At 39.4% G+C, this 12,556-nt stretch overlaps 1 protein-coding gene across 1 annotated transcript in view; it reads left to right on the top strand.

Moving 5' to 3' along the window:
- thada (THADA armadillo repeat containing) overlaps positions 1-12,556 on the top strand; it is a 113,732-nt gene that overhangs the window by 79,035 nt on the left and 22,141 nt on the right. Inside the window, exons 32-33 of the mRNA XM_008430387.1 lie at positions 8,529-8,908; positions 10,255-10,379. Of these exons, the coding sequence (XP_008428609.1) occupies positions 8,529-8,908; positions 10,255-10,379 (505 nt within the window). The remainder of the gene's footprint in view (positions 1-8,528; positions 8,909-10,254; positions 10,380-12,556) is intronic.

The following is a 12,556-nucleotide window of genomic DNA, read 5'->3' as shown; positions in this document are numbered from 1 at the left end:
AGCAAGTTGGCTGAAATGTATCATTCCAAAACCGTGTCAATAAATGAAGGCTGCTTCATTGTAGACTCTTCTGTTTGTGCTAAATTGTTGCAACTATTCTGCAAGTAAATAACTCTCAGAAAGATTAAAGCAGTGCCAGCCACGTCCTGGATTAAAGATGCCATTAGTTTCCACATTTAACATATAATAGGCTTCCAGAATCAATTACCCCACGGTGCTTTTCCATCTGCATTAGGTAATAACACCCTGAATGAAACCCTAAGACCTTTTCCCGTCACTGAGAGTGTGCAACATGTGAGTTTTATCCAAACAGGCCTGGAGGAAAAAAATAAAAAAAAGTATCCAAAGACAGCTTTCAACTTCGCTTTTCCATAATTAGTCTTCCAGTAACATTAGAGCGTACGATTGATGTTCCTTCCTGACAGCTTGGTAAGCCATCTAGATCCAAATGTGGATGCTTGCACCCATTTCAAATTAAGACGTACTTCTTCTTTCAAGAGGGATTACGCTCCAACCGCTGGAATCCAGCGTCAGGATGGATAAACGTATTCCCAAGTCTGCAGGTTGCACCCTCTTGGAGCAGCGTTTACGTCTGTAGTGATAATTAACACAACACTTTGTAAGACAAACAAGTCTGGCTCAAATGAAAATATATGCAATCCAGTTTGGTCCTGTTTCAATTGAAACCAGTCCAATTCATTCAAATACGGTCAGATGCCGATCCAGTTACGTACTCTTCTATGCAATTTTAAGATGCAGTTTGCAAAAAACTTGTCAGCCAAAACAGGAAGGGAACAACTTTATTTTAACAAAAGAAACCTCCAGGGGAACCAAGCAGAATCTTTTCTGGGGAGAAAAATAAAAACAGACTGTTATAAAGTTTTTCTCTAACAAGGACAAGATGCAGCTAAACTCAGACACATGAGTCAGGAATACATTTTATAAAAAGTAAAACGAGGTGTGCGCAACGTTAAATGGACCAGTCACGTTCTCCACGAAGAAGACACCGTTAAACATTTTATGACCCGGCCAAGTTCACTTCCTACAGGAACACAGAGAAACAGCTAGCAAAGTTTTAATGTTAGCGATAGCTTTGTTAATAACTTTGTCTAGAAAGGAAACAGATGAACATCCCAGCCCAGAACCAGGAGTTATTTTAATAACAGCTATCACAAGAAAAGAGACACAGCTAAACAGAGATGCATCAGACCAGCTGTACCTTTAGTTGGAAAGAAAACCAGAGGATGGGGGAGTTAAAGAAATTCATATTTCCATCAGTTTGTATTTTCTACGGGGAAGAAAACTGGAGCAGGTGCATCTTCAGCGCCTTGGAAGGAAGTTTAGTATTTAACTGTTTCTTTGGAAAATAAAGAGCACACAGCTGTAATCATCAGCTGTATCCAGCTAGTATAGAAAAGAGCCAGTAGCTCTTTAGTATAGAAAGAGCCAGTAGCACTTTCTATACTAAAATATATATGAAGAGTGAGCAAAATTGGTAATGACAGCTGTATTTCCATTTACTATAAAATTGCCCAATTTGAAATCACGAAAACAAACTTACTTAATGGAAACACAATTAAAACAAATTCTCAGTTTTTCATAAAAAAGTTTTTGTGTTGGGATGAAGTGGTTTTTCATCCATATCAAAACCCTTTTGTTGCATCATGAGTCACATGATCAACAACCGGATGTTACTACTGCCGGAAACGTCGAAGAAGACGACAGGAAGTGGTAGGAGGATGGTTTTTTTTTATTATTATTTTTCACCAGAGCCCTCACAGCATCACACAGTTCATAAAACATTGTGTGTCATTCAAAAGTGTTCGTCTGTAAAATGGCCGACTGCAGTTTCCCCAAATCCCCGCATACGTAGCCGCTCTTCTCGCTCCAACGCCTGAATAAGACGCTAGTTTCTCCTCTGATTGGCTGAATTATGAAGATAATCTCATGTAACTCTTTACATCAGTCACTGCCATAATTTTTAATGACTTGTTGCGTAAACAAGCTTATTCATGTGTGATTTTAATAGAATTTTTTATTTAATGGAAACACTCCAATTATAAAATTGTGTTTTTTTTCCACATTAGCAGAATATTGACAAAGATTTGCTCACATCTGTAATGTAAATGCAGATTCTGAAGCCAGAAGTACTTTCTATGAAGAAGCGAAACTAAGAGCTCTTAATGGTAACAATAACTCAAGATAATGCATAAATGGATAGTAGCAGGGGAAAGTGAGATGGTGAGAAAATGTGTCATTATAAGGTTTTTCACCAGGACACTGTAAAACTCCGGCTTTATAGCGGATTTATCACTTTCCCATTTGTCTAGTTCATGCTCACACGCATGTAGATGCGAGCTCGGCGTGTCTGGGATTTGTTTTTCACAGTTTGGGTGATGCTGATTGGAAATCCAGCTGCTTGGTTGCGTGTGAGAAGTTCAACCTCAACACAGCAAAGTGTCCCAGCTTTTTGCCACTTGTCGACAGCGCTAATAAAGACGTAGAGCACTTATTAGGGTTTGTGGTGCAGCCTTTTTTCCCCTTTGCTTTCCTCACTGACACCTTCATCATAGTCAGCTTTTAGTTGCGTAACAAGCTGTTTCAGAGTGACATGAACCCTTTTGGACAGTTTGCTGGTGAAACTGGGTTCATCGTTCTTCTTCTGTCCATCCAAACAGATGATGACGACTAACATCTTCTCTTGACATCACCAAAAAGCTCAGCTTTCTTTAAACCAGATGTTGGGGTTACATTTAGTTCAAATATTTGACCTCTGCCTCAGCGGACCATCAAAGATGACCCACAGTTTCTTTTCTGCTTCTGAAAAACGGTTCTTCATGGGAAATAGTTTCATTTCCTTAATGTCGGATTTGTGCGTTTGTTGTTTTTCTTTGCTGCCAGAGTCGGAACAGAAAGCAGAAGTTCTGCTCGCATTCGCAGAGAATTACAAACTCTTTCAAGGTTTGAGTCTCGTGCTGTAAACCAGATGCACAGGGGAAATCAACATAACCACAGGCTGTTATTAACGGCTGGCTTGGCTCTGTTCTCCGTTTTCATCTGTGTTTTCGTGATTAGGTTCAACAGAAAGGCGGGGGAGAACAGTTTGGGTGTTCCTCCTCGAGGGAAAAGTGTTAAATTGCAGTTTCTCCATAAACGTTTCTGTGCTTTTTTGCAGAGCTAAAAGGAAAAAATAAAAATAAAAAACTTCCCAAAAACCATGTTTCACTTGAGATGCTGCAATTATCTGTTCAGATCCTGTTTGAACCTGCTGTAACCGTCCACCATGCGCTCTGAGCCCAATGCAGGATGTAATGCTTTTTTCAGATCTGTTCATGTTTTTGCTTCTTTGACACCTAAATGTGTGAGATCAGACAAAGGTCACTTCATTAAATGCAGTTTTAAAGTTGTGATTTGATCAGAATCGCCCATCCATCTTCTACCCGACACCGGCGGGGTAAGGGAGGGGTGCTGGTGCCTATCTCTACCTGTCAACGGGCGAGCGAGAGGCGGGGTCACCTGGACGGGTCGCCAGTCCCTCACAGGGCAACACGGAGGCAAACAACCACACACAGCTAAGGCGAGTTTACAGGGACCAGCCATGTGGGAGGAAGCCGGAGTACTTCCCCATTTTTAAACATTAAATGATTGATCATTTGATCAGAAGTTGAGCAGATTTTTTTACTTTTTCACTCTTACTTGAGTAACATTTTAGGCTACTTGTACTTTGTCCCCTTGTGCCAAAAATGTATCCAACCTACAATTTTAGCACCAGTAGGGTACATCTGTCTCAAAACTAGGGCTGTGTAATATCGATTTTGTGATATACTGTATATCAATATTTTCTTTCCTAGAAAAATAAATCGATATTCATCCGCAAGTATCGTATTTTTGTCACCTTGCTCACTCACTGCTTGCTTCACCAGGAGAGTGATTAGGTCATCAGGCTTAGAGTGATTCCTTCAGATGTTAAGTGTGAAGGTTAAAAAGGTATCAAACTGTTCAGAGCAGGTACTTGGTGCACTTTATTTACTTTACAAATGCATSTAAGCTACAKTTTGTACTGTTTCAATTAAAAGAAACATGTTTTCTCACCACTTCTTTGATTCATTTTGTCCAGCTGTCGACTTTAAGTCTGTGTCCAACCAGAGCCAGGTATTGTGTAGTTGGTGCTTTTAATCAGTTTTCAGTTAGATTAATTCAATCCAACTCTATAACAGTCACAAAATGTCACCAAAATCACCCTGTCCCTCTAAAATCATTCAGAAAATCACAAGTGTATTGAAATGTATCGTTTGCTGAATATCACAATATATATTATATTGTGAGCAGAATATCGTGTATGATATCGTGAGATTATTGTATCACTACAGTCCTACTCAAAACTACCAGGTAACACATTATTTAAATCATAAAGACACTTTTATCACTTAATAAAGGCAAATGTTGTAGAGTTTTACATAACAGACCCTGCATGTATCTCTTTTTAGCGGTGTGTTAAAGTCTAATACTGAATAATTTTGTCTGCCTTCATCACGTTTAACAGCTTTGCTTTCTTCACACGTTCTCAACAGAAAATCCAAAAATATCAGCTCCTGGTTTATTTGAGTGTGGGTTTGGAGCAGCTGCGGTTTTTCACCTGTAGACGGATTTAAACAGACGCAGCTGTGGGAGAACAATGACTGTTTATGAACCCGGATGAAAAATGGTGCACAAGTTCACAGGAACGCATCTCATTAGTGAAGGAAGTAATTCATCCACTGTCCTCCTTAACAAAGGCATCATAAAAACAGCTTTACCGTTTTATTATGAATTTTATTTTAAGTTTTATAGTTCCAGTTTTTATTTTTATTTTGCTTTTGGTGTCTTTAAGAAGAACATTTATGGTCTTAAACTTAATGAGGATGCCAGAGTCTGCTTATTGCTGTTTGACTCATATCTTCTTCTTCTTCTTCTTCTTCTTTGCAGTTTTTGATCCAACTCTGTAAACACATCCAAAAATAAAATATAGCAAAGATTTTATATTAATCATTAATAGAGATGTGTTATATAGTGTTTATGAAATATGCCACATAAACTGTAATGGGATTTTGGTAAAATAACTGATCCGTTTGGAGCGCCATAGCTCGGTTTTACTTTGCAACCAACAAACTACTTCAAGCTTAATCAGGTCATAAGATGTTTGACTTTCTTTGACTGATGTCACATTTTGGTATCTTGTAAAATTTTAGCAATATAGATGCAAGTATTTTCAAATATCTTGATCTTTAGATCTATTTTTCTTATTAGTGTTTTTTACATTAATTCCATCCATTTGTCCTCTTGCAATTTTATGATTGTTTTATTTTAACAAATAAAAACAGGAATCAAATGTTGGTTCTTTAAGATTTACACCAAATTTCCTGTAGTAGATACTTATCAGTAGTTATAAATTGACTTTTTTCCAAAAGGTCATGTAACATTAGTGGCTCTGAAATAGTTTTATGTGGCTGGACAGGAGGGAAAAATGTCTCTCCAGACATTTTCGGCCCTCTGAAATGTTTAAGTTAATATTTAGTTAGGTTTATTCTTCGTATGTAAAATATGTGCATTAAATTGTACACTTTTTTCAGCAGTTGCTGTCAGAACAAAGGTTTCCTGTCGAACCATCTCAAATTATTGTATGTGCCCTTCCAAACTGTAATCCACTTTTGTTATATTGTATCTCTGAAATTTTCCTTCAAAACTGAAATTAAAGTTTGTTTTTAACATTTCCTTCATAGAATATTACATGTGCCTAAAACATACTATAATGGCCACAAGAAAGTACTTCTACTAAGTATTCAAATATATATTAAGATAGGATTATTTACATTCTGCTTTTCCCCTGAGCCTTAAAAATGGCGGGAATCACCATAGCAACTAGTGACTAAGCATTTCTTAAAAATGCCTAGTCACTTTTCTTTCACATACCAAATCATCTTCAGCTTAATTACCAATTATTAATAAGTATATTAGTAATATGCTTATTAAGAATATTATTAAGTATACTTAATATACAAGTTTCTGTCGGTTGTTGGGTGAAGTAAATGCAATTAATCGAGACATTAGCCACAAAGTTGTGTCAAGCTAACAGCATTAGCGTTGTTCTGTGCTAACGCGCCTTTCCCTCAGTCATCATTCTCCCTTCATCGCGGATGCCATCATCGTGCCCTTAAACCTCTATTATAATCATTAAGCTTTGCTTATTTGGCCCCCAAATCCGCTTCGAGGATCAGGTTCTACAGTAACTCTGCTCGTCTCCATGGTAACGCAGAACATCTCCGGAGGAATGAGGCCTTTCCCGCTCTTTTGTCAGGGTCCACTTTGAGTGGGGCAGATAGAGTTGCACTAGATTTCATAAGCCTTGTGTGTGTGTGTGCGCGTGTGTGTGTGTGTGTGTGTGTGTGTGTGTGTGTGTGTGTGTGTGTGTGTGTGTGTGTGTGTGTGTGTGTGTGCGCGCGTTTAAACTAATCAAGTTGGCTGTTAAACCCGGGTCTCTGCAGTCCTGAAGACATTCTGCAGGGTGGGGTGAAGCTTTAGTTTGGCATTAAGTTTCTCCTTAGCTGACTTGCCACTGGAATATACTTAATGGAAGTGCACACTCAAGTGTGTGTGGACATCTTGAGTGTGTGATCACAGGTGCCAGGGTTGGACCAACTCTGGACCTTTCCTATAAACAAATAGAAAGTTGCAGAAGATTCTCTCGAGTTGGTCTGTGGTTTACCTCTGTTACGACTGGCTCAATGTCATAACAAAAACGGGAGACCATGCAGGGGTTAAAGTGTAGAAAAATTAATATTTATTAACAAAAACAACAATGGATTGTGGATATCAGTATAAGTGGTGTGATGCAAATGCTTGGATGTGTTGTATGAGTGCATATGGAAGTGTTGAAGTGCCAAAACAAAGACAAACGCAAATGTGCAAAAAGGAGGGGAGCYGAGGCCTGGCAACARAACACCAYAAGYGGCAGAGYKGACGCTGAAGGCGACCAAGAAGATGGAGACAGCCAGGTTTAAGTACTCTGCACTCCCAATCRACYTGATCAGCAGCACCTGTAAAGGGGAGGAGCACAAGGACAGAMAAAAGCAACACCTGCAGCCCAGCCCTTAAGGCCCAGGGCCGTAACAACCTCACAAACTTGTCTTACTTTGTGATTTTGTTGTTTTCTTTGGTCAGAAATGTTGGACCAAATTTAAATAAATATAATTTATATGTAAAAGTCAGTGAAAGAAATATCCTGGAGCAAATGTTCAATGTTTATAGTTCAGGTTTGGCCAATTTTGAAGTATAATTGCAAAATATGACGATGGATGGATGCATGCAAAAAGGAGTAAAGGTTTATCCATGACTACTTCTAGGAAAAAGACGTGTTTAATAACATAAGCAATGAGTTAGGGGCACTTTCCATGGTTAAAAAAAAACACAGAAGAGTTCACAAAGACAATATCAGTAGTAACACCATAAATGTCTATAAAAGTGATTCAGCTGTAAAAAGAAACAGAATGGTGTACTTTCTGTGTCAAAAAAGAAACACAGAAAACTTCCCAAAGACTGTCCATAACAGACACAACTGAAATGAATTACACTGAGCTAGGTGTACTTTCTATGGCCAAAAGCATGAAGAGTTCACAAAAGCAATACTGTCAATAAAACTATTAATAGATGAGTCTAAAAGGTGATACAACTAGGGGAAAAACACTGAACAAGGTGAACTTTCAATTGTAAAAAACATAGTTCATACAGATACCAGTAGTAACACTATAAATTACTATCCATAAAATACACACATGAAAAAGAAGCACTGAACCAGGAGTACGTTCTACAAAAAAACAAAACATGAAGAGTTCACAAAGATAATGCCACTAGTTACACCGTCCATAACAAAACAAAACTGAAGAAGGACTGAACCAGGCATACTTTTAGCATAAACATGAATAGTTTACTTATGGTAACATCATAAGTGACTGTTCATAAAATATAAAACTGAACAATCACTGAGCCACTTGTACTTTCTACTGCAATAAACCTTGGAAGTTCACAAACATAAAACCAGTAATAACGCCATAAATTACTATGTCCATGAAAGAGACACAACTGAAAGGAAGAATGCAAATATAGTTTTCAAATGTAAAGACACTAATGTAAGTCCTGGGTCAGGTGTTCACTTTCCAGTATTGAAGAACAAAGAGACCTCTGTTAATTCAGTTTATTGGAAATGATTCTTTAATGGATGGTAGCAAAATCAAATAGAGAGTGGGGAAAATTGATCTTTATGTTATGCAGCAGCAGCCTATAGATGCTAGTTCAGCTGCTAGCGGAAAACCCTTGAACCAAATCCTAAAATGGATAAAGATAAATCTTTATTCCTTCATATCACCATCAAGCTCATCTGAAACTGATGTTTTATCTTCCTGACTTGTCAGAAGTACAATTATCTGCTGCTTTGAATTCATCCCAACGCTGTCACCTTCATTGTTGGCTAACGTCGACCGTTATGTACTTCTCAGATTCAGAGGTCAGAGCTCTTCGTCAGACGACACTTTCCATCCTCATGGCCTCCGAACTGTTGACCTCTGACTCTTCCTCGGCTCCGCTTGGCCCCGGCAGCACGCAGTACCTGCTCAGCCTCGCCCAGGTGGGCCTCAGTGCGAGTGTGGACTGTCCTGACCTGTGGAGAGGCGGCGAGCAGAGGCAGCAGCTTCTGGACAGCCTGCTGCGTAGCCCGCTTTATGAGGTGAGGGAGCTGACATTGGAGGGTATCCTGAGGAAGCTGCATGAAGAGGAGGGGGACGAAGCCAAGAGGAGACCTCTGTGGCTCAGTGAGACCACCGTGGCCGACCTGACCAAGATGGCCGTTCATGAGCGACACCAGCAGTGTTTAGCAAAGGTGAGACGCACACAATCACACAAAAGCACAAGTGTGTTTCTGGTGTGGCTGTAGTTTCCATTCATTTACCGTGTGAATTGTGAGCAAACTTTTAAAATGTCTCAAAAAAGTAAAAAAAGAAAAATACAATTTAGGCATGTTTTCTGTGTCAGATTTTCATGTTTCTCGTGGCTGGACAATGAATATAGATAGTGGCAGACATGTGATCAATATCAATAATTTCACTGGACTTGAGTGGCTAAATCCAGAATTTATGGGTGGCAACAGCTAACTTGCCAGGTAACTCTTTGGTTACCTAGCAACTCCGTCACTCTTTGGTTACCTAACAACTCACTCTTTGGTTACCTAGCAACTCACTCACTCTTTGGTTACCTAGCAACTCACTCACTCTTTGGAACTCACTCTTTGGTTACCTATCAACTCACTCACTCTTTGGTTACCTAGCAACTCACTCACTCTTTGGTTACCTAGCAACTCACTCACTCTTTGGTTACCTAGCAACAACCTGTTGAGTAACTGGCGCAGCAGCAGTTTAAGGTTTTGCCACTGTGGCTCATAACTTAGCTAAAAATAAAAATCAATACCATGGAGATAAAACTGGATAAAAGAGGAAAAGTCCTGCCATCAGTTTGGTGGTATTTAAGATATTTAAAACAGAAAACTAATCAATAATTTTTTTTATGAAACTCTTGTATTGCGATACGTTTTTCGGCCATGTTGTGATTTGTCTTTTAGCCATGTAAAAGTCTCTACTTCCTAATGAGGAAGTAGAGACTGGACATGGGCCGCACATTTAAGAGAAACCTCCAAACATAGAGTTTTATGCCTCTGGTAAGGCACAGACCCACCAGTGGATGGGAGCGTTCCACCACTCCCATCCCAGCCTGGAGTGCTGGAGTGACAGCTCCCCTCCTTAATGGAGTTTTGGACCCACCATTGGATGGGAAAATTTGCTATGTTGGAATTTATTCTGCAGAATGTGTTTCCATCTCCTCTTTAACGTTTCCTTTTTCTCGGAAGAGCCAAAACGGACCTTAGGCAAGCATGAAATTGGGGGAAATTATTTTGAATTTTCCATTTCCATCAACATTTTATTAAGTGATACTTCAAAATACACATAAAAACACTGATGGAACAATATTTCTCTTTGTAGGTTTGCTTTTTAGCTCAGTTAGTGGGAAATGACCTGCAAATACTTCCACCGTGAGGGAACCTCTCTCTTTCCAGGTCTGCACTCCAGAATGCTGCAGGAATGTTAGCTCAGCAGAAAGAGGAAAACTAAAATAGCTAGAGCTGGAAAAAAGGGCAACTGGCTGACTTTCTCTTCCTCCCTCTGGTCCTCTCAGGTCCTGCAGGTGTTGTGTGTGTTGGGCTCCACTGGTGAGCTCTGGTGGAAGGACGGAGCAAAGACTTTGTCCCAGGAGGAGGTTCTGATCCACCTACTTACTCTGGCTGAGAACTTTACTCACAGGTTGGTAAAAAATCCTCTGTTCTGGCCATAAGAGTGTCTGAATTTGTGTTGTTCAGCCCAAAGTTTATTACTAATCTGTTAAATTCAGTAGCTTAAAGCTGATCTGTGAAATGGAGAAAACACATTGAGCTACATTTATCCTGCTGATCTTTTAAGTGTCTCTGAGAACAGTTTGCAAAGTCATGTGAGAAAAGATGATTTTAATAAATCTCTGCAGTTTAAACAATATGTGACCTGCAGGTAAACAGAGAAACCTGAAGCTTGTGAAATTTCAGAGTCAATAATGTAGGCTTAATAGATAAATAAATAAATCAGAATATCATCAGCATAACCGAAACTTCGTGTTTTCTAAAAGTTTTAACAGAGTAAAATTACATTAAAACAATAAAAGGGTAACAAGTACAGAACCCTGTGGAACTCCATTTCTCACTCTTTACAATCTTTTCATTGTAAATATCAAATGCATCCCTGAAATGTATCAACACAAGTAAAGCACAACTCTGTCACATGATCCCAAGGGAATATAATTTATAATTTGTAACTTTCAGTTTTGGGAATCCTGTGCATTCATGAGGCAGAGCTGTAAATATTATGAAAGATTGGATACTTCTGTCATCTAGATATTCATCAGATCCAAAATAGAGCTATTGGTTAAAGAAAAACTGCTGTAAATCGGTTTATATATTTTGAAAAGAGAGGTTGGCGGTTGCTATGAAGCTATACTATCTTGTAATTCAGATTAATCCAGATTAGTAGGGAAAATACAGCCCGAACTAAAATTAGGTTTTAATTAATAAACTTAAAACCCCTGTAAACAGGAAACAATGTCAGTCTTTCTACTTTATTGAAACAAGTCAAAGGCAATCAAACTACTGATAGTTAAAGGAATACAATCAATCGATTAAGTTTATTTGTATATCACATTTCAGCAGGAAGGCAGTTCAAAGAGCCTTACATGATAAAAACTAAAAAATTTTATAAAGAAAGTCATAGAGAAATCAATCAACAATCGAAGAAGCATTACACATTGATGAGTGCCGTCACAACTCAGTGTTTCTCTGAACAGGTGGGGTTTTAGCTAAAGGAACTCAGCGTTTCGGCTGTTTTGCAGTTTTCTACATGGCTCAAGAGGTTCTGTTAGCATAAAGAGAAGCATGGGACACAGCAGGTCCTTTCCTTATTTTAACTTACTGTCCAAACAGCATCAGAGCTGTCCATTCCCAGCTTTTAGCTCTGACCGATGACAGACGTAGAGCTGCTGGTACCTGTTGGGCTTTCAGAGTGAGAATCCATGCAGGAGGGGACACACCGGGTCACTGGCTGCACCTGGGCACCACTTCGCTTCTCTCTGTGGGGTTTTTGTGCTTGCTTGGCAGCAGCTCTGTAGTTACCCTACTGACCCTCCAGCCACAGACGGGGCATTTGCAAAATAAAATCCAAGGCGTGGAAATGTTTCTGCGGATGAAAGCTGATATTTATGCTCTGAAAGGCCTTCATCTGCACCATTATCCTGCTGTAAGACTAATCACACCTGCCTGGCATGAGGCAGTGTTTTCGTCAGTTTATGAAAGAGTCGTGAGTCATGAGTCCTCTGTCTTTTACCGCAAACTCATTTGGCACTTGGTGTTCCAGTTCATGTGTCTGTGCTCAGACGGTAAGCCCTTGGACGTCCACTGGCAGACACACACACACACACACCTTTTCTTGACAAGCCACGGCTGTACTTTTCTCACCCCGGACAAGAGAATACAGGCTTGAATAAGGATTGGATTACAAAGCCTTGTGAAGCCTTTTCCTGGCCACAATCTCTGCACACAGGGATCCACTTTCCCTCCAGCGTGTCCCCTGGGTTATGATTAGAGCTCAGGAGGGATGGGATTGGGTTGCTGGTTGTCCTTGTCTGCCATGTGATTAAATGGCACTCTGGGTATTGTGACTCGAAATGTCGTGGTGAGTACCAGCACACTTCTTTTGTGTGCAGTAAGGCAAGAAAGTGGAAGTATTAGTGTGTGAAGGATGGCAGGAAGCCCTAATTGGACCCTATGACCTTTATTTGTGAATGTTATTTTTTAAATATTAATTAAACTGATTTCAAGTAATTGAATCAGTAATTGTTTTGTATTGTATTGAAGATTGTCATGTCTTAATTAGTACTGAAATGTTCAGAGAATATATAT

Source organism: Poecilia reticulata, linkage group LG15, assembly GCF_000633615.1.
Source record: "Poecilia reticulata strain Guanapo linkage group LG15, Guppy_female_1.0+MT, whole genome shotgun sequence".
NCBI classification, from domain to species: Eukaryota; Metazoa; Chordata; class Actinopteri; order Cyprinodontiformes; family Poeciliidae; genus Poecilia; species Poecilia reticulata.
This window is presented reverse-complemented; position numbering and strand designations above follow the sequence as displayed.